General features: G+C 36.9%; 1 protein-coding gene across 4 annotated transcripts in view; it reads left to right on the forward strand.

Annotated features, from left to right (window-relative positions):
* ACAP2 (ArfGAP with coiled-coil, ankyrin repeat and PH domains 2) overlaps positions 1 to 27,725 on the forward strand; it is a 144,068-nt gene that overhangs the window by 27,859 nt on the left and 88,484 nt on the right. For all 4 annotated transcript variants that reach the window (XM_059163093.1, XM_059163095.1, XM_059163094.1 and 1 more), the window contains exon 2: positions 21,574 to 21,631. In XM_059163093.1, coding sequence (XP_059019076.1) covers positions 21,574 to 21,631 — 58 coding nt within the window. The remainder of the gene's footprint in view (positions 1 to 21,573; positions 21,632 to 27,725) is intronic.

Consider the following 27,725-nt stretch of genomic DNA (forward strand, 5'->3'; position numbering starts at 1 on the left):
ACTGTGTTAATGCAATTAATTTCATTGGTGCAGGTTAGTCTTTTAGAAGGTGGTTACTGCAACTCAGGTGAGAAGAAATGGTCAGAAGAAGGATAGCATCAAGGTATTTAAGTGGTAGAATATTAGGACATTGTGTTTGCTTGGATATGAGGGATAAGGAAGGAATACAAGATGATGTCTAGATTTATGTCATGATCAGGTGTGGGAATATTGTTGCTACTCACTGAGATAGAGAAGGGCAGATTTGATGGCAAAGATAATGCCCAATTTTTTAAGTTACTCATGGTCCATTCAGGCAGAGGTGTTCAGTAGGTAGTCTGAAGCTTTGAGAGATATGGGCTGGAGATGAAGATTTGAAATCTTGGTATTTATTTCTTTAAGGGTAAGTTGATTTTATAAGTTGGGATAAGTTCCTTTTATATTTTATGACAGATATATACTCAGCTTGTGCTGAAAGAGCTGCTTGCCAAATAACAGGCATTCTGAAAGTGTTTTTGTTGAATATGTTTATACTTCCAGCTTTATAATTGTGAGATTCAACCTAATGGATACTTGTTCTTTTAGTTTCTTTTCACATTTTTCATAGCATTTGGGAGTCTATTTTAAGAAAATTCTTTACTCAGTTTGTCCCTTCTGTGGATAGACTTTCAAATTGTTTCCTTTTTTCCTCAGTGCTACTATGTTCGTATTGTCATTCTGAAATTTCCTGTGCATGTCTGCACAAGTGTGAGAGCTAAGGAGTGGAACTACCAGGTGGAAGGGATACGCATCTTCAGTGTTATCAGATATTGCCAAATTGATTTATATAAAGGGGTTATATTGATGTACACTCCCACTAGCTATGTGTGAGACTATATGTGTTATGTCTCCTCTTATGTTTGGTATTGTCAGACTTTAATACTTTTCCAATCTGATGGGTATGAAATGGTATATTGTGATTTTTAAATTTGTTTCTTAATTGTTAATGAAGTTGGGCATCTTTTCATGTTGATCACTGATGTTTCTTCTATAAGTTACCTATTTATGTTCCCCACTTCACTTTCTGTTGATGCATTTGCTCTTTTCTTTTTGATTTGCAGAATTTTTGTACAAATGAACTGATGTTTGTCAGTGAAAATCTCTCTGCTCAACATGTATTTTGTCTTCACTTTTTTTCATCTTGAAACTTGACCTTCTGTGACTTGAATTTTAAAATTTACTGTTTCATAAAATACACTTATTTTGCATATATATATATATATATATGCATGTCTTTTAAAAAAAGATTTTATTTATTTGAGAGAGAGAGAGAGAGAGCAAGCATGCACAGGAGGAGTGGGAGAAGGAGAAGCAGACTCCCTGCTGAGTAGGGAGCCCCATTCAGGATCCCGGGATCCTGGGATCATGACTTGAGCGGAAGGCAGATGCTTAACCTACCAAAGCCACCCAGGCGCCCCATGTATGTCTTTTTTAAAAGATTTTTTTTTTATTTTTAAGTAATCTCTGCACCCAACATGGGGCTTGAAGCTCACAACCCCAAGATCAAGAGTCTTATGCTCTATCTCCTGAGCCAGCCAGGTGCCCCATATCTATCTATCTATCTATCTATCTATCTTAATTTTAAAAAGTTACTTTTGTCTTTCATACATGGAAAAATCTGATCAGTCAATGGTATTGAATGATCATACAATTGAAAACATTTTACAGTTATAAATGATGATAAAGACATCAGCAAATGTGTGTGTGTTCTTTTTAGTAGGCTGTATTTTTTAGAGCAGTTTTAGGTTTACAGCCTATGGGAGTGGAAAGTACATAGAACTCCCATGTTATCCCTACCCTGTATCCTTACAATCTCCTCTTATGTCTGTATCAGTCTTCCAAGTATGGTATTTTCGTTGCAGTTGAAGAACCTGCATTGACACATCATTATCACCAAAAGTCCATGGCTTTCATTAGGGTTCACTCTTGGTGTTGTACATTCTATGGGTTTGGACTATTGTATGACATGCCCCACCATCGTAGTAACCTGCAGAATAGTTTAACTGCCCTCAAAATAGTTTGTGTTCTGATTCATCCCTCCCATCCCCTTAATCCCTGATCATCTCAATGTCTCCATAGTTTTGCCTTTTCCAGAATATCCTATAGTTGAAATCATGCAATGTGTAACCTTTTCAGGTTGGCTTCTTTCACTTAGTATGCATTTAAGTTTCTTCCGTATCCTTTCATGACTTCATAGCTCATTCCTTTTTAGCTTTTAGAATATCCCATTGTCTAGATGTTCCACAGTAAGTAAGTAAGTAAATCAATCAGTCAATCAATCCATTCACCTACTGAAGGACATCTTGAATGCTTCTAAGTTTTGGCAATTAAGAATAAAGCTGCTATACTATTCCTGTATAAATATTTGTGTAGACATAAGTTTATTCCCCCCCCCCTTTTTTAAAGATTTTATTTATTTATTTGACAGAGATCACAAGTAGGCAGAGAGGCAGGCAGAGAGAGAGGAAGGGAAGCAGGCTCCCTGCTGAGCGGAGAGCCCAACTCTGGGCTCTATCCCAGGACCCTGAGATCATGACCTGAGCTGAAGGCAGAAGCTTAACCCACTGAGCCACCCAGGCGCCCCTAGACATAAGTTTTTAACTCATTTGGGTAAATTCCAAAGAGCACAGTTGCTGTATGATAGGTCAAGAGTATGTTTAGTTTGGTAAGAAACCCCCAAATTGTCTTCCAGAGTGGCCATTTTGCATTCCTACTGGAAACGAATGATAGTTCCTGTTGATCCACATTCTTACCAGCACTTGTTAGTATTTTGGATTTTGGCCATTCTAATAGGTATATAGTGAGGTATATAGTGGTGTCTCATTGTTTTAATTTGCAATTCCATGATGATCCGATGATATTCATTAATGATGTGATGTGGAGCATCTTTTCATGTGTTTTTTGCCATCTGTATATCTAATTTGGGGTAGCATTCCGATTTTAGGTCCCCCTTTTTTTTTTAAAAAAGATTTTATTGATTTATTTGACAGAGAGAGACAGTGAGAGAGGGAATGCAAGCAGGGGGAGTGGGAGTGGGAGAGGGAGAAGCAGGCTTCCCGTCAAGCAGGGAGCCTGATATAGGGCTCGATCCCAGGACTCTGGGATCATGACCCCAGCTAAAGGCAGACGCTTAATGATTGAGCCACCCAGGTCAATCTAGGTCCCATTTTTAAAATTGGATTTTTGCTTTTTCATTGTTGAGGTCCCCCCCCCCCGAAGATATTATTTGTTTACTTATTTATTTGAGAGAGAGATAGAGAGCGAATGGGGGAGGAGCAGAAGGAGAGAGGGACAAGCACACCCCACATTGAGCACAGAGCTATACGTGGGGCTTAATCCCACTACCCTTATTGTTGAGTTTTAGGAATTCTTTGTATATTTTGATAACAGTCCTTTATCAGATATGTTTTGCAAATATGTCCTCCCAGTCTGTGGCTTGTTTTTTCATTCTCTTAAACAACATTTAGTTCTTTATTTTACTTATTTATTTTTTAATTTTATTTATTTATTTTAGAGAGAGGGAGTGTGTGCGAGCAGAGGGAAGGGCAGAGGGAGAGAATCTTTAAGCCGACCTTCTGCTGAGCATGGAGCCCAGCTTGGGGCCGGATCTCACCATCAATGAGATGATGATCTGAGTGGAAAGCAGGAGTCCGATGCTTAACCAACTGAGCCACCCAGGTGCCTCAAGCAATATTTACTTTTAAATAAATGTTAGGCATTTTTGTTTGTGGATTGTAATTACCTAATTAACTGGTTAGTGTCTAACATAAGAAATCAAGATTGTGGTATATCCCACCAAATAAAATAAGACAGAATCAATAAAATTTTAAACAACAAACACTTCCAACCAAAAATAGTTACAAGAACAAATTTTAAGTGCTTTAAGGTCTAAATTTAAAAAAATGTATGTGTGTGTATGAAACTTCCCTCTCTGCAACATTTATTCAGTTATTTTCTTCATATATTGTTCAAGGAATTTCTTTCCATTCCTTAGTATATTTCAGTGATAAATATTTTTTCTTAAATATCAATATTTGAATCCTCTTTCATCAGTTTGTATCCTTATATCCTACTTTTAAAAAAGGGCTTAGACCACCTAATACAACATGTATATATATTTTATATCAGCTTATTAATTGTCTTAACCCCATATAGATTCCATGAAAGTAGAAACTTATTTATTTCGTTTGCTACTATATCCTAAGTCTCTTATACAGTGCTTGGCATTCAATAAGTGTTAAATATTTATTGAATGAATAGAAAACATTACTTATAGCTTAGTAAATAGGCTGGTTTTTTAAAAAAAAATTGCTGATTTTAGTGGAACACAATAGAGAGCCCAGAAGTAAACCCACAAGCATATGGTCAATTAATCTTGACAAAGAAGGCAAGAAGATGCAATGGGAAAAAGACAGTCTCTTCAACAAATGGTGCTGGGAAAACGGGACAGCTAGATGCAAAAGAATGAAACTGGACCACTTTCTTACCCCACAAACAAAAATAAGCTCAGAGTGGATTACGGACCTAAATGTTGACCCTGAAACCATAAAAATCCTAGAGAGCACAGGCAGTAATTTCTCTGATATTGGCCATAGCAGCATTCTTCTAGACATGTCTCCTGAAGCAAGGGAAACAAAAGCCAAAATAAACTATTGGGACTACATCAATGTAAAAAGCCTCTATCCTCTCCATACAGAATGGGAGAAGATATTTGCAAATGACATATCCAATAAAGGTTAGTATTGCAAATATATAAAGAACTTATAAAACTCGACGTCAGAAAACCCAAATAATCCAATTAAAAATGGGTAGGGGCACCTGGGTGGCTCAGTGGGTTAAGCCTCTGCCTTCGGCCCAGGTCATGATCTCAGGGTCCTGGGATCGAGCCCCGCATCGGGCTCTCTGCTCAGCAGGGAGCCTTCTTCCCCTCTCTCACTCTGCCTGCTGCTCTGCCTACTTGTGATCTCTCTCCCTCTGTCAAATAAATAAATATTAAAAAAAAAAATGGGTAGAAGACACGAACAGACATTTCTCCAAAGAAGACATACAGATGGCCAACAGACACCTGAAAAGATGCTCAATATCACTCATCATCATGGAAATGTAGATCAACACCACAGTGAGAAATCACCTCACACCTGTCAGAATGGCTAAAATCAAAAAACACGAGAAACAAGTGTTGGTGAGAATGTGGAAGAGAAAGGAACCATTGTGTGCTTTTGGTGGGGATGCAAACAGGTTCAGTCACTCTGGGAAACAGTATGGAGTTTCCTCAAAAATTAAAAAATAAATCTGCCATCTGACCCTGTAATACCACTAGTGGTATTTACCCAAAGAATACAAAAACACTAAATTGAAAAGATATATGCATCCTTATGTTTATTGCAGCATTATTTACAATGGCCAAATTATGGACGTAGCCCAAGTTTCTATTGCTAGATGAATGGAAAAAAAATGAGGTATATATTTATGCAATAGAATATTATTCAGCCGTAAAAAAGAATGGAATCTTGGCATTTGCAACACCATGGGTGGATCTAGAGGGTATAATGCTAAGTGAAATAGGCCAGTGACAGAAAGACAAATACCATATGATTTTACCCATATGTGGAATTGAAGAAACAAAACAAAGAGGGGAAAAAAGAGACAAACCAAAAAACAGTCTCTCAGCTGTAGAGGACAAACTGATGGTTATCACAGTCCATGGGTGTGGAGATGGATGAAATAAGTGAAGAAAATTAAAGAGTACACTTTTCTTCATGAGCACTGAGTAGTGTATAGAATCACTGTATTGTACACCTGTAACTAATAAAACATTATATGCTAAGTATACTGGAATTAAGAACACAGTATTTGTGACATGAAAATTATATGAAATTCAAATTGTTTCCATAAGTAAAATTTATTGGAACATTAAAAAAATGTGATTTCAAAAGCAGTTGTTATAGTCTTATTTTTGTTGTTATCTCTGAGATTGATTTTACAATTACCACTGATTTCAGACAGTTATTATGGTCTTAATTTGTTGTTCTTGTCGAGATTAATTTTACAAAATCTTTGTACATCTGAAAAGGGCTTAACTCTCTGCTCATTACTGTTCAGACTTTCACATTTTATATTCTGAGCAGAAAGTTATGCTACCTTACTTAATAGAGTATGTTGATTTTTATTTTTAAGTTAAAGCATAGATTTTTAAGTAGTCGACCAGCAGGTTTATGTGTAGTATAAGATGTAATCCTTTACCATCAAGACCTAGCTTTAAAACAAATTTTGACATGCACTGTTTTAATGCCGCATAATTATTATGTTAATTATCTGTAAATCCCTCAGCAGTTTGTCTTAGAAAATTCTATGAAATTGGGCTGTACTAAGACTATGGCTGTCACAGGCAAAAGACTGAAGATTAGAGATTATTAAGGAATTAGCTAAATGTGTATGGTGTCTTTTAATGTGTAGATATTTGTACTTTTATTTTCCATTTTTTATGGTGGTTAAAGTATGTATAACATAAAATGTACTGTCTTAACTGTTTTTTTTTTTTAAGTCTTTTTTTTTTTTTTTTTAAGATTTTATTTATTTATTTGTCATAGAGAGAGAAGCGAGAGCAAGCACAGGCAGACAGAGTGGCAGGCAGAGGCAGAGGGAGAAGGAGAAGCAGGCTCCCTGCCAAGCAAGGAGCCCGATGTGGGACTCGATCCCAGGACGCTAGGATCATGACCTGAGCCGAAGGCAGCCGCTTAACCAACTGAGCCACCCAGGCGTCCCATGTCTTAACTGTTTTTGAGTGCATACTTAGTGGTATTAAAATACACTTTTTATATACCTATTAAGAGTATCCATCTTCAGAACCTTTTTCTATCTTGCAAAAGTGAAACTCTGTACCAATAAACAATAACTCCCCATTCCTACCTTACTTGTTTGCTTTTCTTTTGGGGGGAGGGGTGGGGTGGAGGGAGTTGGAGAGAAAGAATCTTAAGCAGTGTCCATGCCTAGCAGGGAGCCCGACATGGGGCACAGACTCAGGACTCTGAGACTGTCACTTGAGCAGAAATCCAAGAGTCGCTTAGATGCTTAATCGACTGAGCCACCCAGGCTTGGCGTTTGTTTTTCAGTGGACACTGCTGTTTTTGTTACTGGTCTTGTCCTAATGATGGAGACTACCTTAACACTTGCCACTGGGAATGACTTTACCCTTCAGGAATGTGGATTTATTCCTGTGGGTTTAAATAATATAGCCTCATCAAAACGTATACAACTCAATATTCATGAAGTAAATACATCTATTTAGTGTTGGGCTGTTTCCTTAAGAAACATGCTTTTTACTTTACTTTAGCAGTGTTGGACACAGTAATAATAGTTTAAGGTAGTCACTAGAATTTTAAAACTAAGTAATTTCTGTTTCCAACTTACTAACATATGTATGATATCTTCTTGTTTAAAATGCTATGTGTTTAGGGTGCCTGGGTGGCTCAGATTGCTAAGCATCTGTCTTCAGCTCAGGTTATAATCCCAGGGTCCTGGGATCAAACCCCGAATTGGGCTCCTGGCTCAGCATGGAGCCTGCTTCTCCCTCTCCCCCTACTTGTGCTCTATCTGTCTCAAATGATTCAATAAAATATTTAAAAAAAATAAAATTCTATGTGTTTTATAAGAAAAAGTTGATGTGTTGCAGTGTATTTTCATTTTTGACCTTGAGGGATAGGTGTGGTTACCACTTACCCAGGAGACTTTCTTATTGGCATCTTGATATAGTCTAGATTTTAGTGTGCATCACATACATGTGTATTTCCATTCCTATGGCATTAAACTCAAAATAGATGTGTCAGCAGGTATTTTGAGACTCCAGTAGAAATCCTTTTTTCTTTTTTTTAAAGGATTTTATTTATTTATTTGACAGATCACAAGTAGGCAGAGAGGCAGGCAGAGAGAGAGAGAGAGAGAGAGGAGGAAACAGGCTCCCTGCTGAGCAGAGAGCCTGATGCGGAACTTGATCCCAGGACCCTGGGATCATCACCTGAGCCAAAGGCAGAGGCTTTAACCCACTGAGCCACCCAGGTGCCCCCAGTAGAAATCCTTTTATGAGATGGTTGTTAGACACAGGTTTAGATATGCTGCATGTCATTACATAGGACAATTGAGATTTAAGCCAGTTCCTAAGTTTGTGAAGTTTAAGTAGTAGTTTGTGTTTCTTCCCCTTGAATGGTGTTAAACACAAAATATTTTGAACTTTTAGGTTGTCTTAGTTTATACCTCCTTGGAAGTGTCACATTAGCAGTTCTCTGAAGGTAAATACATCATCATTGTACATATTGGCTTATTTAGTTCTCTTAGTTAAGTCATCTGACGTCTTTGAATATTTTTCTGTTATTTAGTTGGTAACAGTAGATATTACCAAGAACGTGCAGCTAAGATGCTATAGGTCCACAGGTGTTTAATGGGCATCCATTGTATCTGTAATACTTTCTTAGACATTGTAAATGAGTGGATTCTAGATCTCTTGATGAACTATGGAATATGAATAAATGCTCAGCTTAAACATACATATTATTGAAGTTGTACAATCTCTTATGTAAGTTGCACAATCTCCTTTAGAATATAAGGATGGTTAAACACAAGGATGATGACTTGCTGATAGAAAATAAATTTGAAGTATAAAGATTCTTGATTTTTTAGCAATATAGGTAATATGATTGTATTAAAGTTACCATAGCTAGATTATTCACCCGAAGGTAACCCAGACTTCTAGTTATGTTTACTGCTGAATTTGTGGGACGGAATTATAACCTATGCCTAAAGAGATAATGAAATTAGTGTGAAGTGATTGGTCTTGTATATATGTGTTGTTTTTATTTTTATTTTATTTTTATTTTTTTTTAAAGATTTTATTTATTTATTCGACAGAGAGAGATCACAAGTAGGCAGAGAGGCAGGCAGAGAGAGAGAGAGAGAGAGGGGGAAGCAGGCTCCCTGCTGAGCAGAGAGCCCGATGCGGGACTCGATCCCAGGATCCTGAGATCATGACCCGAGCCGAAGGCAGCGGCTTAACCCACTGAGCCACCCAGGCGTCCCTATGTGTTGTTTTTAATTTTGAAACTTTATCAGCAAAGGATAACAAAGCTGTAGCTATACAAAATGAGTCATAGAGTTAGAATGAAATCAGCCCTAATTTTATAGAAAGACAGGCACAGATTTTGATATGTATATCGTCTCATGAGTAGTTAGAGGTGGATTAGCTGTCCTTGTATTTGTAGGAGTTAGACTGGGTTAAATATTATGAGTGGCAGTAGAAGTTTTGCCCTAGACTTCCTAAGAAAGAATGTGAAGATTTCTTTTTCGTCTAATTAATTACCTTTATCTTCCAGGGAGGGCTTGAGAATGGAAAGGGGGAAGAGAGGAACTTAACCTACTTGTCGTCCTTGCTGATTGTTAAAATGCATTTTCAGTTTCTATTTGGGATTTTGTTTTTTCATTTTAGTTTCATGTGCCTTATATTCCTAGAAAATTTTCCAAACTTCTATTTAAAGTATTAAATTAACTTTTCCATAGGAGCACGCTCTTGGTTCAGGCCAGAAGTGTTTTTCAACATTTAAAAATTGTTTTCCTAACCATTTTGACTTGACTTAAAATTGATGTTTATTTTCACCCCTATTTGATCTGTCAGCAGCTTTTGACATAGTTGATCACTTCTTTCTCCTTGTTACATTTTTTTCACTTCCCTTCTATACCATACTCTCTTAGTTTTCCTCTTCTGTTCCTTTTTCTTTTTTTATTTATTTTTATTTATTTATTTGACAGAGATCACAAGTAGGCAGAGAGGCAGGCAGAGAGAGAGAGAGGAGGAAGCAGGCTCTCCGCGGAGCAGACAGCCCGATGCGGGGCTCGATCCCAGGACCCCGGGATCATGACCTGAGCCGAAGGCAGAGGCTTTAACCCACTGAGCCACCCAGGTGCCCCTCTGTTCCTTTTTCTATTCTCCTTCTTTTGCCTGACCTTTAATACTGGACTTTACCAAGACCTTAGTCCTTAAATTATTTTTTTATCTTTACTTTTTTCAACAATATCTCACAGCTGTAAATACTATGTGTTCATGATTCCTAAACTTACATCCCCAGCTCAGACTCCTATACTGTAGACTTAGATTTATCCACCTACTTGATGTCACCACTTGTATATCTAATAAATATTTCAGATGAAGTCCAAACCTGAACTACAGTTCTTTTCTCCCCAGACCTGTTCTACTCATGGTCTTCTCCATTTTAGTTGGTTGCAATGCTATCTTTTTGATTGTTGCTGCTCAAAACTTGGAATTCATCCTTAATTTCACACTTACCTGCTCACTCTCGTATGTGTGCATGTGCTCACATACCACGTCCAGTTCATGAGGAAATCCTCTTAGCTCTACCTTCAAAATATATCCAGATTAGCTTTTTTTTTTTTTTTTTCTCTTTCTTTCACTCTTACCAGTGACTAGTGTTTAGTTGAAGCTACCTTCACCGCTTACTTGGATGATCTGTAGCTTCCTAATTGGTCTCTTTGCCTTTTTTTGTTTGTTTCCTTACCACCTTCTCCATCCAGTAGCCAGAGTGATTCTTACAAAAATAAGACATACTGTGTCTCTTCCCTGCTTTAGACCCTTTGGTGGTTCCCATTTCACTTAGAATCTTTATCATTGGCCTATTATGCCATAGCCTCTTTTTTTTTTTTTTTAAAGGTTTTATTTATTTATTTGACAGACAGAGATCACAAGTAGGCAGAGAGGCAGGCAGAGAGAGAGGGGGAAGTGGGCTCCCTGCTGAACAGAGAGCTCGATGCGGGGCTTGATCCCAGGACCCTGAGATCATGCCTGAGCTGCTGGCAGAGGCTTAGCCCATTGACCATCCAGGCGCTCTGAAATTTTTTTTTTTTTTTTTTTTAAATAGCACTTAACACCTTTTAGAGTACTATCTAAATGACTTGTTTATTAAGTTTGTTGTATATGGACTGTCCTCCTCTTCCAGTGTAAGATCTAGGAGGGCAAGGTTCTTTGTTTATTTCATGTGTGTATCCCAAGCAATAGATACTTGCTCTTGTTTGTTGGTTGAGAAAAGGAAGGGAAATCTCATTTCTTCAGTTGTCTAAATTTTTCTAGTAGTGTTTTTTTTAAAAGTTGTTAAAAAATATTTCCCCCCACTTTATTGTAACTATTCTGATTCTTCTCTTGGAATGTCCAAGGATTCTATTTGATTTATAAATTGAATTTAGTTATGTAATCATAGTCATGTTATTTTGTAGTGGTGTTACATGAATTCTTCCTTAGATCCTTTGAGGTTTCTTTCAAAGCCTGTTTTAGAAATCCAAATCTTACTAGTATATATTCTATCTAGAGTATTATATTACAAGAATTTCCTGTTTCTGTCTTTAAAAGAAATTCTAGGTATTATAATAATGGCTAGGTAAAAGTATATAGGCTCATCCTTGTATGTGGAAAGAACTGACTTTTTCTTCTTTCATTGTAAATCTAATTTTGACATTTTTGCAATTATTTGTGTATTCTTTTTTCCTTTATTTTCTTTAAAGGGTTTTATGGTAACATCTATATGAGGCTGTAGAGGCAGATTAGAATAACTGAAACCTGAAGCAAGAGGGAACTGGAAAGTTACATATAAATACATGTGCACTGAGATGTAGGTGTAACTATCATGAGGGGTCTTGGGCCCCCCAAATTACGTAATTTTTCTTTTTTTTTTTTTTTTTTTTTAAAGATTTTATTTATTTATTTGACAGAGAGAGATTACAAGTAGGCAGAGAGGCAGTCAGAGAGAGAGAGAGGAGAAAGCAGGCTCCCTGCCGAGCAGAGAGCCCGATGCGGGACTCGATCCCAGGACCCTGAGATCATGACCTGAGCCGAAGGCAGTGGCTTAACCCACTGAGCCACCCAGGCGCCCTTACGTAATTTTTCTTAATGCTGCATCTGTCCGTCTAGTAAACAAATGTTTACTTGGTGACTCAATAAACTAGGGGTAAATAGCTAACTAGATCATAGTCTCTGATCAGATTTCTCAGTTCTCAGCTGAATTGTCATATTGAGTGCCACGTGGTCTATTGGATGTGAACATAAGGTGCGTTGTGGAGGTGGTGTTGGGAAGGTGTGCATTCACTGAGAAGAAGGCACTTCAATATCACAAATTTTCTGTGTGTACAGTGTCTTTAAAACCCTGAGCCTCTTTATTAGGCTCTTAAATTTGTATTCTTCTGCATCCTGTTTACAGATGCAGGGTTTTTATGAACATGAAATACTACATGAAATACTTTCTAAACACAGCTGCTCTACTTTCATTGAACAGTTCTGACATTCAGCAGTTTGCTAAGGTTTCTTCCAATTCAAGATTCTGTGATTCTGGGGTTATAGCTCATTTCCTGTTAATGGTTTTTCTCTTTATTTAAAAAAAAAAAGTAGTTCATATTACTACTTTGTGTTCTTAATATAACAACTGCTATATCATACGTTCAGGTGCCCCAGGCAGATTGTAAAATACAGTGAACATACGTGGCAAAATTATTTTCATGATGTACTAAGATTCTTTTGTTAATGGAGAAGCCTGGAAAAGTTAAAGATGGGATTTGTTCAGCAGCCTAAGATATGTCATAGACAGAACCCTGAAAGACCCAATATGCAGTTATTTACCTGCTCTGATTTGTAGGAAATCCTGTTGCTTAAGTACCATTTCCAGTTCTGAAAAGGATGAAGGTGAAGACCCATGAAAGGGGGAATATGGTCTCTGATGATAATTTTTTTTTTTTTTTAAGATTTTATTTATTTATTTGACAGAGAGAAATCACAAGTAGACGGAGAGGCAGGTAGAGAGAGAGGAAGGGAAGCAGGCTCCCTGCTGAGCAGAGAGCCCGAAGCGGGACTCGATCCCAGGACGCTGAGATCATGACCTGAGCCGAAGGCAGCGGCTTAACCCACTGAGCCACCCAGGCGCCCCTCTGATGATAATTTTTGACAATTTTGTCTGAGCTTGGCCCTAGATGTCCCTACCATCTTGCTCCTTTCTTCCATTATGAGTCTCCTGACAGTCCCATCTTACTTGAAATACTTGGTCATCCTGACAGAATTATCAGTCACAGTATTCTTTCCTCGTAGATATCTACTCTCCCCCTGTTATAAACCATGAAATTTACAGTGCTCTCTTCTCTGTAAAGGTGTGGATCATGACACACCACTGATGCGATAAGCATTGCAGTTTAACTGCTTTGGTTCAACATTTTAATTCTTTAAACAGTGATGGTAACTTTTATTTTCCTAGCATGTCTAAATCTACTGCTGTGATAAGATTCTTGGGAATGGACACTTTGTAGAAAGTCAATGTAAAAATTTTTTTGGGGGGGAATAGCTTCCTAAGTTTATTGTGAATTCAAGACAGACAGAAATACCTTTTTTTTTTTTTTTTAAGATTTTATTTATTTATTTATTTGACAGAGTTCAAAAATAGGCAGAGAGAGAGGAAGGAAGCAGGCTCCTCACTGAGCAGAGAGCCCAATGCGGGGCTCGATTCCAGGACCCTGGGATCATAACTTGAGCCGAAGGCAGAGGCTAAACCCACTGAGCCACCCAAGCACCCCAAGACAGAAATACCTTTTCTTCAGCTTTTATTTTTTCTGGGCCTGGTTGAAGGCAACATTATGTAGTAATCTCTAAGTTAGTAGTTTTTTTCCTTAGCCCTCTTTTTTTCCTCATTAAAGTGGCCTTACGCCTCTTTAGATGACTAGTATCTTCATTTTAGCTTTACATCTCCTACTGTGAAAACTGAAAGAGACTGTCACCCAGTCACCCATCTGTGTTGGCTTACTGATTCCCAGCACAATAGATAGGCCATCTCTTCTTCCACCACCTTCTTTTATGCCACAGTAGGATGATATTAATTGCTGCTGCGGTTATAGTGGCATTTCATCTGCTTGACTATGCTAACTGCCTGGACAAGAAATTCAGGCTGTTGGAGGAGGAGGGTGAAATGGAAACATAGCTTTCTAACATAGTACTGATTTTTTCTGAGGAAAAAAAAATAATTTCCTATCTGAATAAAATAAAACATTATTAGTATTTCTTTACACAAATTTTCTGTAAATAGTGAGTATTTGCTACTGCACATGACTAAAAAAATAACTTTGTATATAGATCCACATGACCCCTGTTAAGGAAGAAAATCTGGAGCCCTAGGAACAGATGCTTCTGTATGTCCCCCTTCTTCCATCCACACTTCTCCACACAATATGATGACCTTGCTAATATTTTAAGAGTGTTACTTTTTTTTTTTAATGAGCTTGGACTCATAGGGTTATTGACACCTGAGTTAGAACTTGAGTGTGTGCTATTCATTCACTGGAACCATACTGTTTGCATCTCTACCTTGGGCTGTAGTTTGGTTGCTTTTTCAATTACATGAATTACATGCTGGCTTGAATGGTTTTATTTTGGATGCTGTATTGGCAGGTGAGAACATGAGGGGAGAAGAGTACATTTTTTTAAACTACTTTTTACAAAAAACCCTTCTTTTCTTGGCAGAAAAATGGCAGAATAATGTTTACAATCTTTAGAAAAGAAATATAATGGAGCTCACTCAGAAAGATAATGTGTGGGGGCGCCTGGGTGGCTCAGTCTGGTAAGCATCTGACTCTTGATCTCAGTTCAAGTCCTGACCTTGGGATCATGAGTTCAAGCCCTGAACTGGGCTCCATGCTGGGTGTGGAGGGTACTTTAAAAAAGTTGAGAAAGATACATGTGTGGACAGAAGATAAAATCTTTTTTTCCCCTTAAATGTTAAGCCGAATGAGAAATTTTACAAAAAACCCCCACCGTTTTCCCTGATATTTATTATCTTTTAAGAAGTACATAAAGGAGGCTTTTGAAAAGGATGAATCAAACTTAACAATACAAATTTTGGTGAAACTTAACAATACAAATACAAAACTTAACAATACAAACACTAATATTTCTTTACACAAATTATTCTTCATGGTTTATAAGTTTTTCTTTTTTTTTTTCTAATTCTTTTGAAAACACGAATGGGGACGTGGAGGAATTCTTGCTTGGGAGAAGATAATCAAATCCAGGTTCTAATTTTCCTTTGAATGCTTATTCTTTTTTTTTTTTTTTTTAAGATTTTATTTATTCATTTGACAGACAAGAGATCACAAGTAGACAGAGAAGCAGGCAGAGAGAGAGGGGCGGAACCTGGCTCCCTGCTGAGCGGAGAGCCCGATGTAGAGCTCGATCCCAGGACCCTGAGATCATGACCTGAGCTGAAGGCAGAGGCTTAACTCACTGAGCCACCCAGGTCCCCTACAAAATGATTTAATGAGGGATTTATTTTAAAAATTTTTTCAAGATTTTTATTTATTTATCAGAGAGGGGGAGAGAGAAGAGAGCACAAGCAGGGGGAGGGCAAAGAGAGAGGGAGAAGCAAACTTCCCACTAAACAGGGAGTTGGACATGGGGCTTGATCCAAAAACTCCCACAATCATGACCTGAACTGAAGGCAGATGCTTAACCGACTAAGCTGCCCAGGCACCCTGAGAGATTTATTTTAAAAGATTTTTTTTAATTTATTTGTCAGAGAGAGAGAATGCAAGCAGGGAGAGGGGCAGAGTCAGAGGGAGAAATAGGCTCCCTGCCGAGCAAGGAGCCTTGCTGTGGAATTTGATCCCAGGACCCTGGAATTAGGACCTGAGCAGAAGGCAGACATTTAACAGACTGAGCAATCCAGCATCCCAGCCTGAGAGATTTACTTTAAAAAGCAGTTTTCCAGGGTATGTACTCTGTTTTCTGGTAAAAAATGCAGAGAGAGCCATCTCATCTTAGAGCCACCTCTAGAAGTTTTGGTTACCTAGTTTTGTCATTTATTGAGTTACAGGACTGCCCTTCAGTCAGCGAGCTATTCCTGATCTAGGCTTTGTCCTTTGCACAGAATAGCCAAGCGTTGCCCACAGTGGTTAAAGCTGTGATCTGGAAGAGAAAGTTGCCTGGGGATGGTAGGTGCCATGATGGACGTATAGGCAACCCCTCCTGGTATCTAAGTGGTGATTTAATCTATATGCAAACTTTAGGAATACATCTTTTATATAAAACAAGGAATATAGATGTTAGTTTCAAAATCTTTATATTGTAGTTTATCTTTGTTAATTATTTAGAAGGTATATATGACTTAGAGCCTCCAATCGATTTTTAATTGTTTAAATACTTAATCTTTAATATTTATGTGCTTATTAGTGATCTGGAATATCCTGTTGTTACATTTTATTTTATTTTTTTCTAAAAGATTTGATTTATTTATTTGACAGAGACAGACACAGTGAGAGAGGGAACACAAGCAAGGGGAGAACACAAGTGGGAGAGGGAGAAGCAGGCTTCCCGCCTAGCAGGGAGCCGGATGTGGAGTCAGGACCCTGAACTGAAGATAGCCATTTAATGACTGAGCCACGTAGGCACCCACTACTGTTACATTTTAGATTGTATTGTCATGTGACCTAGTCTTACTATTAATTCCATTTTTAAGGAAATTGCTGAGGTTTGAGTGGAGGTTAGCTTTTCTTGTCTTTTTTTTTTTTTTAAGATTTTTTAAAAAAATTTATTTGACAGATCACAAGCAGGCAGAGAGGCAGGCAGAGAGGCAGTTAGAGAGAGAGGAGGAAGCAGGCTCCCCACTGAGCAGAGAGCCAGATGCCCGGCTCAATCCCAGGACCCTGGGATCATGACCCGAGCCGAAGGCAGGGGCTTTAATCCACTGAGCCACCCAGGTGCCCCACTTTTCTTTTTTTTTAAGATCTCAAATGGATGGCTACAACAATTCTTTATCACACTTCCTGTTTCAAATAATTTGGTTTTATAAAGAAAATACAGTGCTCATATTATTCATATTATTTAGTTATTTTTATAGATCATTTTATAAAAACAGTGGCTTAATGGCACCTGGGTGGCTCAGTTGGTTCAGCATCTGCCTTCAGCTCTGGTCATGATCCCAGGGTCCTGGGATCAAGTCCCACATCGGGCTCCCTGCTCAGCAGAGAATTTTCTTCTCCCTCTCCCTCTGCCCCTCCTCTCTGCTGTGCTCTCTCACTCATTCACTCTCTCTCTCAAATAAATAAAATCTTAAAAAAACCAAAACTCTGACTTTAAAAACAAAACAGTAGTTTAAAAAAGATTTTTCTACATCAGGGGTATGCAATTATCTGGGTAGGGAGAATTCTATTTTTATGCTTCTCATAGAGCTTCATTTAATTCACAGCTGAAAGTGATCACCATGTGATTAGAAATGTCTCAGTGTTGGGGTTCTTGGGTGGCTCAGTCAGTTGAGCGTCCAACTCTTATTCTTGGCTTAGGTCTTGATCTTATGGTCATGATTTCCATTCCCTCACTGGACTCCATGCTAGGTGTGGAACCTACTTAAAAAAAAAGTCTTGGTGTTAATAATTGTTGCTAGAATTTTTTCTATTCTAATTTTATGTTTTTTTTTTTTTTTTTTTTTTGGTTAACTTTCTGAGTTGATCATAAAAAAACTGTGGTGCATGAATAGACTAAAGAATGAAGATGTTATTAAAAGTAAGGTGACATTTTTCTGAATTATAGGCTTATTCAGCTTCTTAGAAGGTACAGCGAACCAGAACTAAGTTTTAAAAATTATTTCCCTGAATGTATCTTGTATTTGAGAAAGGATTTTCATTTATGTTTTTGTATTTAATATTCATTACAATGAGTCAGTAAACCTTTCCTGTAAAGTGCCAGATAATAGTAAATATTTTAGACTTTGTAGGTTATATGGTCTCTCTCTCTAAACTATTGAGCTTTCATGCCATTATTGTATGGAAGCTGCCATAGAAAATATTTAAATGAATGAACTTGGCTGTGATTCCATAAAACTTTATTTATGGATGCTGAATTTGGATTTAATAGCAATTTTCTTGTGTCATTAAATATGTGGCTCCTTTTTTTTTTTTTTCTCTAACCATTAAATAATGTAAAAACCATTTTTAGCTCACGGGCTGTATAAAAAGCGGTTGTGGTCCCGACTTGCCTGACAGGCTGTAGTTTTCTGAACTATGTTCAAAATAATCCTGTGAGACTTTGTTGACTGTTTTCTGTCCTCCCCCCTTTGTTTTAACATTATTTTATGTTTTACTACTTAATCATATGTTTTTGGACATTGTTAATGTGTATGTAACTTTTAAATTTTAATAATTCAAAAAAATTTAATTATTTTTATTGTTTTAAGCTATGGGGGATAGGGTTTCTATAATATTGGCCTCTAATACCTTGCACATTTATAAACGTTATACATACTCAATAGTTATTTGGGAGAGTTGAAAAGGAGTAGTATCTTTCTTGCAATATTTGGAGAACCCTTGTGTAGATTGTTTCATTTCGCTTACTCATTTATTAAACATGTTCCAGGATGCTTCTCTTGCATTGCTGAACAGAAGTAATAGGGACGCAAAACTCACCTCAGGATGTAGGGATAAGAGAAAGGAGAGAAAGAGACTCTTATTGATAGTATTCTTTGTGGTGTGGTATGTACTGTGGTCAGTACTACGGAACAGCCCCTGATTTAACCTTTACAAATTACTTAAGTAGGCATTTCTTCACTCATTTTACAGATGAAGAAACTTAGATAAAATACTAAATAAATGAGTGGTGGAGGAGAGTTTGAACTGAGATCAGAATCTTTCCATATACTTTTCTTTTTATGCTAAGTAATATTCAGTTAACTAGTTTACCTTACACATTAGCTACTTAGCTATTACTGCAAGTTGTGTGTGTGTGTGTGTGTGTGTGTGTTTTGCTATTGCTAGGAGTTTTCACACACATCTTAGATGACCAACAGATTTTTTTTTAGAAAGGTGAAATGTTGAAGAACCTCTAAGATAAAGTTTCAGATTCTTTGAATATATGATTACAGAGGGCTTTACTTTTAAATACAGGTGAAACACATTTTTCCTTTTGTGTTTGTACCTCTCTTTTAAAATATTGTTTGGGCACCTGAGTGGCTCAGTAGATTTAACAACTGCCTTCAGCTCAGGTCATGATCCCAGGGTCCTGGGATTGAGCCCCACATTGGACTCCTTGCTCATCAAGGAGCCTGTTTCTCCCTCTCCCTTTACCTGCTACTCTGCCTGCTTGTACTCTCTCTCTCTCAGTCAAATAAATAAATAAAATATTTAAAAAAAATTGTTTTATGGGACACCTGGCTGATTCAGTTGGTGAACATGTGGCTCTTGATCTCAGGGTTGTGAGATTGAGCCCCACATTGGGTGTAGAGATTACTTAAAAAAAAAAAATAAAATCTTTATTAAAAAATGTTTTACAAAAGTAAATTAGGACAATTGCACAATAAAATTATTGAGGAATATACATAAAGTTTCTATCATATTGTATGTTTAGTAGAAATCAGTGGTTAAATCAAATCTTAATCTGGTCATTTCAACTAATATGCTTGAAAGTAATTGAAGATTGAGTAAAGCTAGGTTAAAGAAATGTTACAAGTAAATGAAGAATGTTTCTGACAGAGTAAATAATTGTGGAGTTTATTTCTTGACCCAACAAACATTTTGAGTGTCTGTACTGCTATGGGGAGCTTCAGTAAGTGAGAGAAATGGACACTGGTAGAGGCATGCATGAGGTATTGTGGGGGCACAGGATGGATGTGTAATTAAGCTGGTGTGGGTGGAGGAAGAGGTTCCCCGACCCTATCTCCTGGAAAGATGATGTCTGAAATTTTTTCTTTTCTCCTTTATTGGCTTTAAAATTATTTAAAAATATGTAGTTCTTGCAAATACTAAAAAGCCAGAAGTATAAGTAGTAAACAGTATAAAATCTTATTTACACTTCCTGTTCTCCAGTCCTCATTTTATGGGTAATAGACTGGTAAATATGCTTCCAGAGTTTTCCCTGGGCATTTACCAAGGGTTCTTTTTTCCCCCTCCATGAAATTGGGTTCACACTATATATAATTTTGTAACTTGCTTTTTTCCCCACATGTAATAGTTTATCATATGTATGTTTCTATCCCAGTAGATGTAGATCAATTGCATTTAAAAACCTGCTGCCTCAAATATTGGGATGGATGTACTTTCATTTATTTACATTATTTCCTATTGCTGGACATGCAGGTTTTCAACCTGTTACAAAGAGTGAATATCCTTATGCAGATATATTTGTTTTCTTTTATGAATTAAGTTTAAAATGACAAGTAGTATATATAGTCAGGTGAACAGGAGTTAGGATTAATGTGAAGGGAAAAATGTTTTCTAGGTTAAGGGAACAAATGTAATTCGAAAAACTGCTAAAGAAAATGATACTTTTAGTTAGGGGAGAAGCATTTCTGTTTCTGTGCTTTGGAAGTATATCACCTCTTGTTTTCTTGAACTTTGAACTGTATGCTATAGTATCTTGTTTTATGGAATAGGCATCTTTTTGTTGAATAATTTATAGTTGTATAATTTTCTTGTTTGGGAGATTAAAAACTTTTTTTCAGTAATTGTGACCAGATATAGAAGTAGAATTTCAAGCTGATAAAAATGATTATTTGGACATTATTACATAGAGGTTAAGTGGGTAGTTCTGGGAATAGAGGCTATATTTTAGCTATGTTTTTCTTAGTTCTGTTACCTAATTAAGAATATCTTACTCAGGTTTCAAAATAAATGTTTGGGTCGTTAGTCCCCCACTGTTGTCCATTTGAAACAAATTTGGTTAATTTGTAAAATGACTACTGGGAAGTTGCTAGTTTATCAAGTAGGTATCTGAAAATGGGATAGATGACTTAAAGTAGATGAATTGTGTTTTGTTCTATCTTAACTCTTAAGTGTAAAATCTTATTATTCTTAAAAAGTTTTAGTTGCTGCTGTTCTGTTCCAAATTTCCAATTTTGGAATGTTACCTATAGTGTGATATCAAGTACTAATAAATATTATAATTTTATCATTCTCCTGACAATTAAGAGTATCTAGTGATTTCTTAAAAATACATGGGAAACAAAATGGTTCATTAAACAAGGCTGACATTTTTCTGAACTATCTATAAAAGTAAAACCCTTTCCTTTTTGGTTCACAAGGATGCTCTGTTGTTGGGTTAGATGTGTTGTATTGAATAGAAATCCAAGTCTTTGTTAAGGCTCAACTTTAAAAATTTTTCCTCATTTAAAAAAAAAACAAATATGCTAAATACTTATTAGTGTTATTAATTTGAATAATATGAATGCTTTGAATCAGTCAGCCTAATTAATGTGTTCTCTCATTACCTTAAATAATAATTGTATTATCTGTTATATTTCATGTTTATGAAGTACTTATACTTCATCCTAAGGTAATTATTACTTAATGTGAAGTATAATTTTTAAGCATTCATATCTTTTTTCATTTAGAGTTATTTTCCAAGAGTAAAGTAACATTCAAACATTTCTGATACCTTAGGGGGCAGAGGGGAGGCTGGAGGGTGGATGTGGGGAGGGACTGGGGGGATGTGGGGGGCATTTAAAAAAATAATAAACACATGATAACTTATTTTATATATGATTTTTCTAGGGCTGCTTTGGAAGAAGTAGAAGGAGATGTGGCAGAATTGGAACTAAAACTTGATAAGGTGAATTTTACTTTAAAAGTTTTTTCAAACATTAATTCTTATTTTCCATTAACAATGATTTGGGCCTTTAATACCTGGTGGTTCATGTTACCTTTTTTTTTTTTTTTTTTAAAATCTCTATGATGGTAAATGTTATTATTATCTCAGTTTTACACGTGAGGAAATTGAGGTTATAGACATGAAATAGCTTATTGAAAATCTAAGCTTGAGAGCAAGAATTTGAACAACATCTGACTTCAGAGCTAACTAGATATCCTTTATATTGTTGGAACTGTTTTCTTCTTTTCCATCAAAAAAATTGCATGTGGGGCACCTGAGTGGCTCAGTGGGTTAAGCCTCTGCCTTCGGCTCAGGTCATGGTTCCAGGGTCCTGGGATCAAGCCCCTCATTGGGCCCTCTGCTCAGCAGGGAGCCTGTTTCCTCCTCTCTCTCTGCCTGCTTCTCTGTGATCTCCATCTGTCAAATAAATAAATAAAATCTTTAAAAAAAAAAAAAGATTGCATGTATCTTTTCACTGTTCAGTGGTTTTCATACATAACCTGACCATTCTTGTTTATAACTATAGGTGTGGACACATTAAATATAAATAAAATTTAAAATACTGATTGCATTTTTTTTTAAAGCTGATGCCAGAAATGCTTAGTATATAGTTAATAATTGATTTTAAGTGACCATATTGTATTTGAGGGTAAATGTGCATTAATTCCTATCATCTATATTAATTATTGATCATCCTTTTTTTTTTCCCCTCTACCCAAGAAATACTGTATAAAGCAGGAAGAAATAAGAGAATGAGTAAGACATGGCTTCTGGTTTCACGTAACCAGTAACTGTTTAGTGAAATATCTTTCTTAAAATTCATGGAGAGAAATCAGATGCACATATTTGAAATACCCTTTCTGAAAATAACTTCCTACTCATTTAATTATTTTTTAAAATGGTATTGCTACATAAAGTAGTGCCTCTCAAACTGTGCTGTGTGTAGGAATCACCTGGGGATCTTGTAAAAATACAGATTCTGATTCAGTAAGTCTGGGGTACCTGAGATTCTGTGTTTCTTTTTCTTTCTTTCTTTTCTTTTTTTTTTAAATTAATATACAATGTATTATTTGCTTCAGGGGTACAGGTGTGTGAATCATCAGGCTTACACATTTCATAGCACTCACCATAGCACATACCCTCCCCAGTGTCCTTAACCCAGCCACCATCTCCCTACCCCTCACCCCCCAGTAACCCTCAGTTTGTTTCATGAGATTAAGAGTCTCCCATGGTTTGTCTCCCTCCCAATCCCATCTTGTTTCATTTTTTCCTTCCCTACCCCCCACAACCCCCACCCTGCCTCTCAAATTCCTCATATCAGAGAGATCATATGATAACTGTCTTTCTCTGATTGACTTATTTCGCTCAGCATAATACCCTCTGGTTCCATCCACATCATTGCAAATGGCAAGGTTTCATTTCTTTTGATGGCTGCATAGTATTCCATTGTGTGTGTCTGTGTGTGTGTGTGTGTGTATGTGTATCACATCTTCTTTATTCATTCATCTGTTGATGGACATCTGGATTCCTTCCATAGTTTGACTATTGTGGACATTGCTGCTATAAAGATTCGGGTGCACATGCCCCTTCAGATCACTACATTTGTATCTTTAGGGTAAAAACCCAGTAGTGTGATTGCTGGGCCATAGGGTAGCTCTATTTTCAACTTTTTGAGGAACCTCCATACTGTTTTCTAGAGTGGCCTACCAGCTTGCATTCCCATCAACAGTGTAGGAGGGTTCCCCTCTCTCCTCATCCTTGCCAACATATGTTGTTTCCTGACTTGTTAATTTTAGCCATTCTGACTGGTGTGAGATGGTATCTCATTGTGGATTTGATTTGTATTTCCCTGATACTGAGTGATGTGGAGCACTTTTTAGTGTGTCTGTTGGCCATTTGCATGTCTTCTTTGACGAAATGTCTGGTCATGTGCCTATTTCTTGATTGGATTATTTGTTCTTTGAGTGTGGAGTTTGATAAGTTCTTTATGGATTTTGTGTACTAGCCCTTTATGAGATTCCGTGTTTCTAATGAGAGTCCAGGTAACACCAATGCTGTTGTTCCATGGACCACACTTTGAATAGCCAGGATATAAAATAAGCTGAAGGTTTTCAAATGTTTTGAAATCATGAAATATATGTATGTATATGATGTAAATGGTATAAATATAAAGTAGTAGTAATTATATATGTAAAACCAATATTTTATGAGACTGACGTGCTACCTACTGTGCTAACAAGGCACCTAAAACCAAAATTTTAGAAAATATTTAGTAAGTTATTTTTGTGTTGTACTCTATAGTTTCCAAAACACTTTGATATATAGTCTGCTTTTTGATTTTTATAATAATTCTGTGAGGTAGGTAAGACAAGTGCTATTATTTCCATTTTATAGATGAGGATACCAAAGCCTGGAAAGTGAAGGGAACTGGCTTCAAGTCAGACGTAGAAGAGGGAGAACCAGGGACAAGACTCATGTTTTTATCCTTAGTTCAGTGTTCTTTTTGTGCACCACTGCACTTCTGCATCCATACTAGGGGAGCACTTTGCTGCTTGGAAATTTTTTGAGGAAAGCTAAGAAGCTTCTTGGCAAATGTTTTTTGAAATTAGTGTTGTAATTTTTTTTTTTAAATTAGTGTTATAATTTTTTGTAAGGATATTTTCAAAAGGATTTTCAAATACTTTCTCTTTAAAATTACACATATAGGATTATTATTATTATTTTACCCAGAGGTATTCCATTTATTTTAAACACTCTGAAACAGTTTTTAAGGGAGGCAACAGAACTGTAGTCTTGATTTTCTGATAGATTTATGTGAGAGTATGTAGGAAGACAAGGCTTAGTTTGTTTTATTTATTTATTTGAGAGAGATAGCAAGAGATAGAGCATGCATGAGCTGGGGAGAGAGGGGGAAGCAGGGGAGCCCTATGTGGGGCTCCATCCCAAGGCCCTGGGATCATGACCTGAGGCAAAGGCAGATGCTTAACTGACTGAGCCACCCAGGCACCCCTGAAAGACAAGGCTTTTTAAAGAATCATTGAGTAGTCTAATCAGAATATCTGTTCTTTGTGGGGAGAGTTGCATATAAGTCATACGAAACATTTTTTCGGTTTGTTGGGGAGGTCCTCAAAATTTGAAGTATCTCATCTGATAGAATCCACTAATAGCATTTTTGTTACTGATTTTGCTTCAATGAGCATCCCCCTCCCCCTGCCCCTGTGTCATATTTGGTTGGAATTGGGAGACTGGTAGAATCTTAAAACGAAACATTCAAGTTTAAAACAAGTTATTAAAATGTTGGCAATCAGTACTAAGATCTCTAAGCCCTTTCTAGAATGTTTATTTCCCAAAGGACTAATAAGGGCATCATGGAAATTTTGACATTTTAAAAAATACTATCTTCCACCTGAATGGAAGGTCTATAGTTTTATATTTCTCTAGTTTAAAATCTTGTTTTCTTATAAAATGTACCTCTCTCAAATTCTTAAGTTAGTGTCTATCATTCCACTTGAGAATTTTGAGGAGTTAACACAGAGAGGAGAACCAGAGAGGAGGAAGAAATGGTTGTTACTGAAGGTGGTGACACTAGTGGTGGGGAGGGTTTGCCCAGGATTAGTTTAGTGATTTCATAACTTTGTGCAAGGCCTGTAGTATCATTGTAAATCATGCCACCAACAGGTTAAACTAGCTTGATGACTTAGCTATTATTTATTTTGCTTATAATATGTTACCAATAGTTACACTCCTTGTGGAGAATAATGCTTCATGAGTGGCATTGTTTTGCTGGGTCCAATGATTTATCCATTCTGCCAGGTATTCTGGCACTGACAGCACCGTAGAGCAACGGAGTGGCCATCTAGATGTAATTTTTGTTTCTGTTGCATCCTCTCACTGGAATGCTTGTTCTTTCTCTGTTAAGCAGATACTCTTTAAATCACAGCTCAAGTACTACCAAACTTAGGTTCTTTTTCTGGTATTGCATTCTTTCTACCTTTCTACCACACACTTCCATTTAAATTATTATAATATTATTGTAGTGTTTGGCTTGTAGCATGGTGTAATAGTTAAGAACACAAAGCCTGGAGTAAGGCTGCATGCATTTGAATCTGGCTCTACCCCTTACTAAGCTATTTGGCGTTGGGCAAGTTTCTCAACCTTCCTATGCCTCAGTTTCTTCATCTTCAAAAACAGTAAAAGTTGAGTATCTATCTCATAGGGTTATTAATGAGAATAAGATGTTTTAGTGTATGTTAGTGCTTAGCATGGTTCTTAGTACATGTTACGTTCTAAATAAATCCTAATGATGATGTCTCTTCAACAAATTATTAGCTCCTTGAAGACAGTCTTTGAAGGAAGAAAAACAACCCTGATGCACACTTACTATGTATCAGATGCTAAGTTTTACTTATATTATCTCCAGCTGTCACAACAGTGTTGCAAAGTTGGCATTACACCCAATTTGCCCATGAGAAAAATGAGACTTGGAGAGGTTGTTACTTACTAAAGGACAGTCAATGGATAAATTGTTTATATTCTCATCACCTGGAAAAGTGCCTATGACACATGTATCTCTTAGTAAAAAGAACTTGAATGAATTGGGGCTACCAGCTTGATAATTTTGACTAACTTGACATATACTCTTAGGTTCTCTCTTGTAGGTTTATATTATTCAGTTAAACCTGTCATCAGTGTCATTTACTAAGGATTTTGCTAGCTGGCAAAGTTTCTTTCACCAAGCCAGTTCTTCTTCCTGCATAGCTGCAGTGTATATGTGGCTCAGCTGTATGACAATTCCATTATCTCTCCAACTCCCGTGTTAGTGACCTCTATTCTAATTCTGATACCTGTTTTCATGGTCATAGCTATGCCTTACCATTCAAAGTTCTTGTCTCAGAAATCTGGAATGCTGATCTCTTACTTTCTTACCTGAGACTCTAGTCTTTCCAGTTCTCATTTTATTCACTCCTGCCCTGTTCTTCAAGCTTAGCTAGCCCTCTAGTCTTCAGTCTATAAACTTCTGATATTTTATTTTATTTTATTTTATTTTTTTAAATATTTTATTTATTTATTTGACAGAGAGAAATTACAAGTACACTGAGAGGCAGGCAGAGAGAGAGAGAAGGAAGCAGGCTCCCTGCTGAGCAGAGAGCCCGACGCGGAACTCGATCCCAGGACCCTGAGATCATGACCCGAGCCGAAGGCAGCGGCTTAACCCACTGAGCCACCCAGGCGCCCCAAACTTCTGATATTTTAAACCCCTTTTAAGATCCCCTTTCAGTGCATTTTGGGAAGGGGTAATTTTTGGAGATAAAATTCACGTGACATAAAATTCATCATTTTAAATTGTACAATTCAGTGTTTCCAGTGTATTCATAGTATTGTGCAACCCTCACCACTATCTAATTCCAGAGCATTTCTATTACTTTAAAGAGAAATCCTGTACCTGTTAGCAGTCACACCCAATTGTCCTCTTCCTACATCCTCTGGTGACCACTAATTTTCTTTCTGTCTGTATGGATTTTTTTTTTTTTTAAAGATTTTTATTTATTTATTGAGAGAGAGGTAGTGAGAGAGAGTATGAGCGAGGAGAAATCAAAGGGAGAAGCAGACTCCCCATGGAGCTGGGAGCCCGATGCGGGACTCGATCCTAGGACTCCGGGATCTGACCTGAGCCAAAGGCAGTCGTCCAACCAACTGAGCCACCCAGGCGTCCCTGTCTGTATGGATTTGCCTCTTTTGAATATTTCATATAAATGGAGCCATATTTGGCTTTTTGTGACTAGCTTCTTTCACTTAGCATAATGTTTTTAAGGTTCATCTGTACATGTTGTAACATTTTCCAGTATTTACTTTTTATGGCTGAGTAATATCCCTTTATGGATGTACCACATTTTGTTTATCCCTTCATCACTTGATGGACATTTGGGTTATTTCCACTTTTTGGCTAGTATGAATAATACTGCTATGATCCCTTTCAGTCTACTCTTAATTTTATTCCATCATATTTTTCTTCTAGAGGCCTTCATTTCCTTTCCATAACACCTACTCTGTAGAA

Source organism: Mustela lutreola, chromosome 2, assembly GCF_030435805.1.
Source record: "Mustela lutreola isolate mMusLut2 chromosome 2, mMusLut2.pri, whole genome shotgun sequence".
Classification (NCBI taxonomy): Eukaryota; Metazoa; Chordata; class Mammalia; order Carnivora; family Mustelidae; genus Mustela; species Mustela lutreola.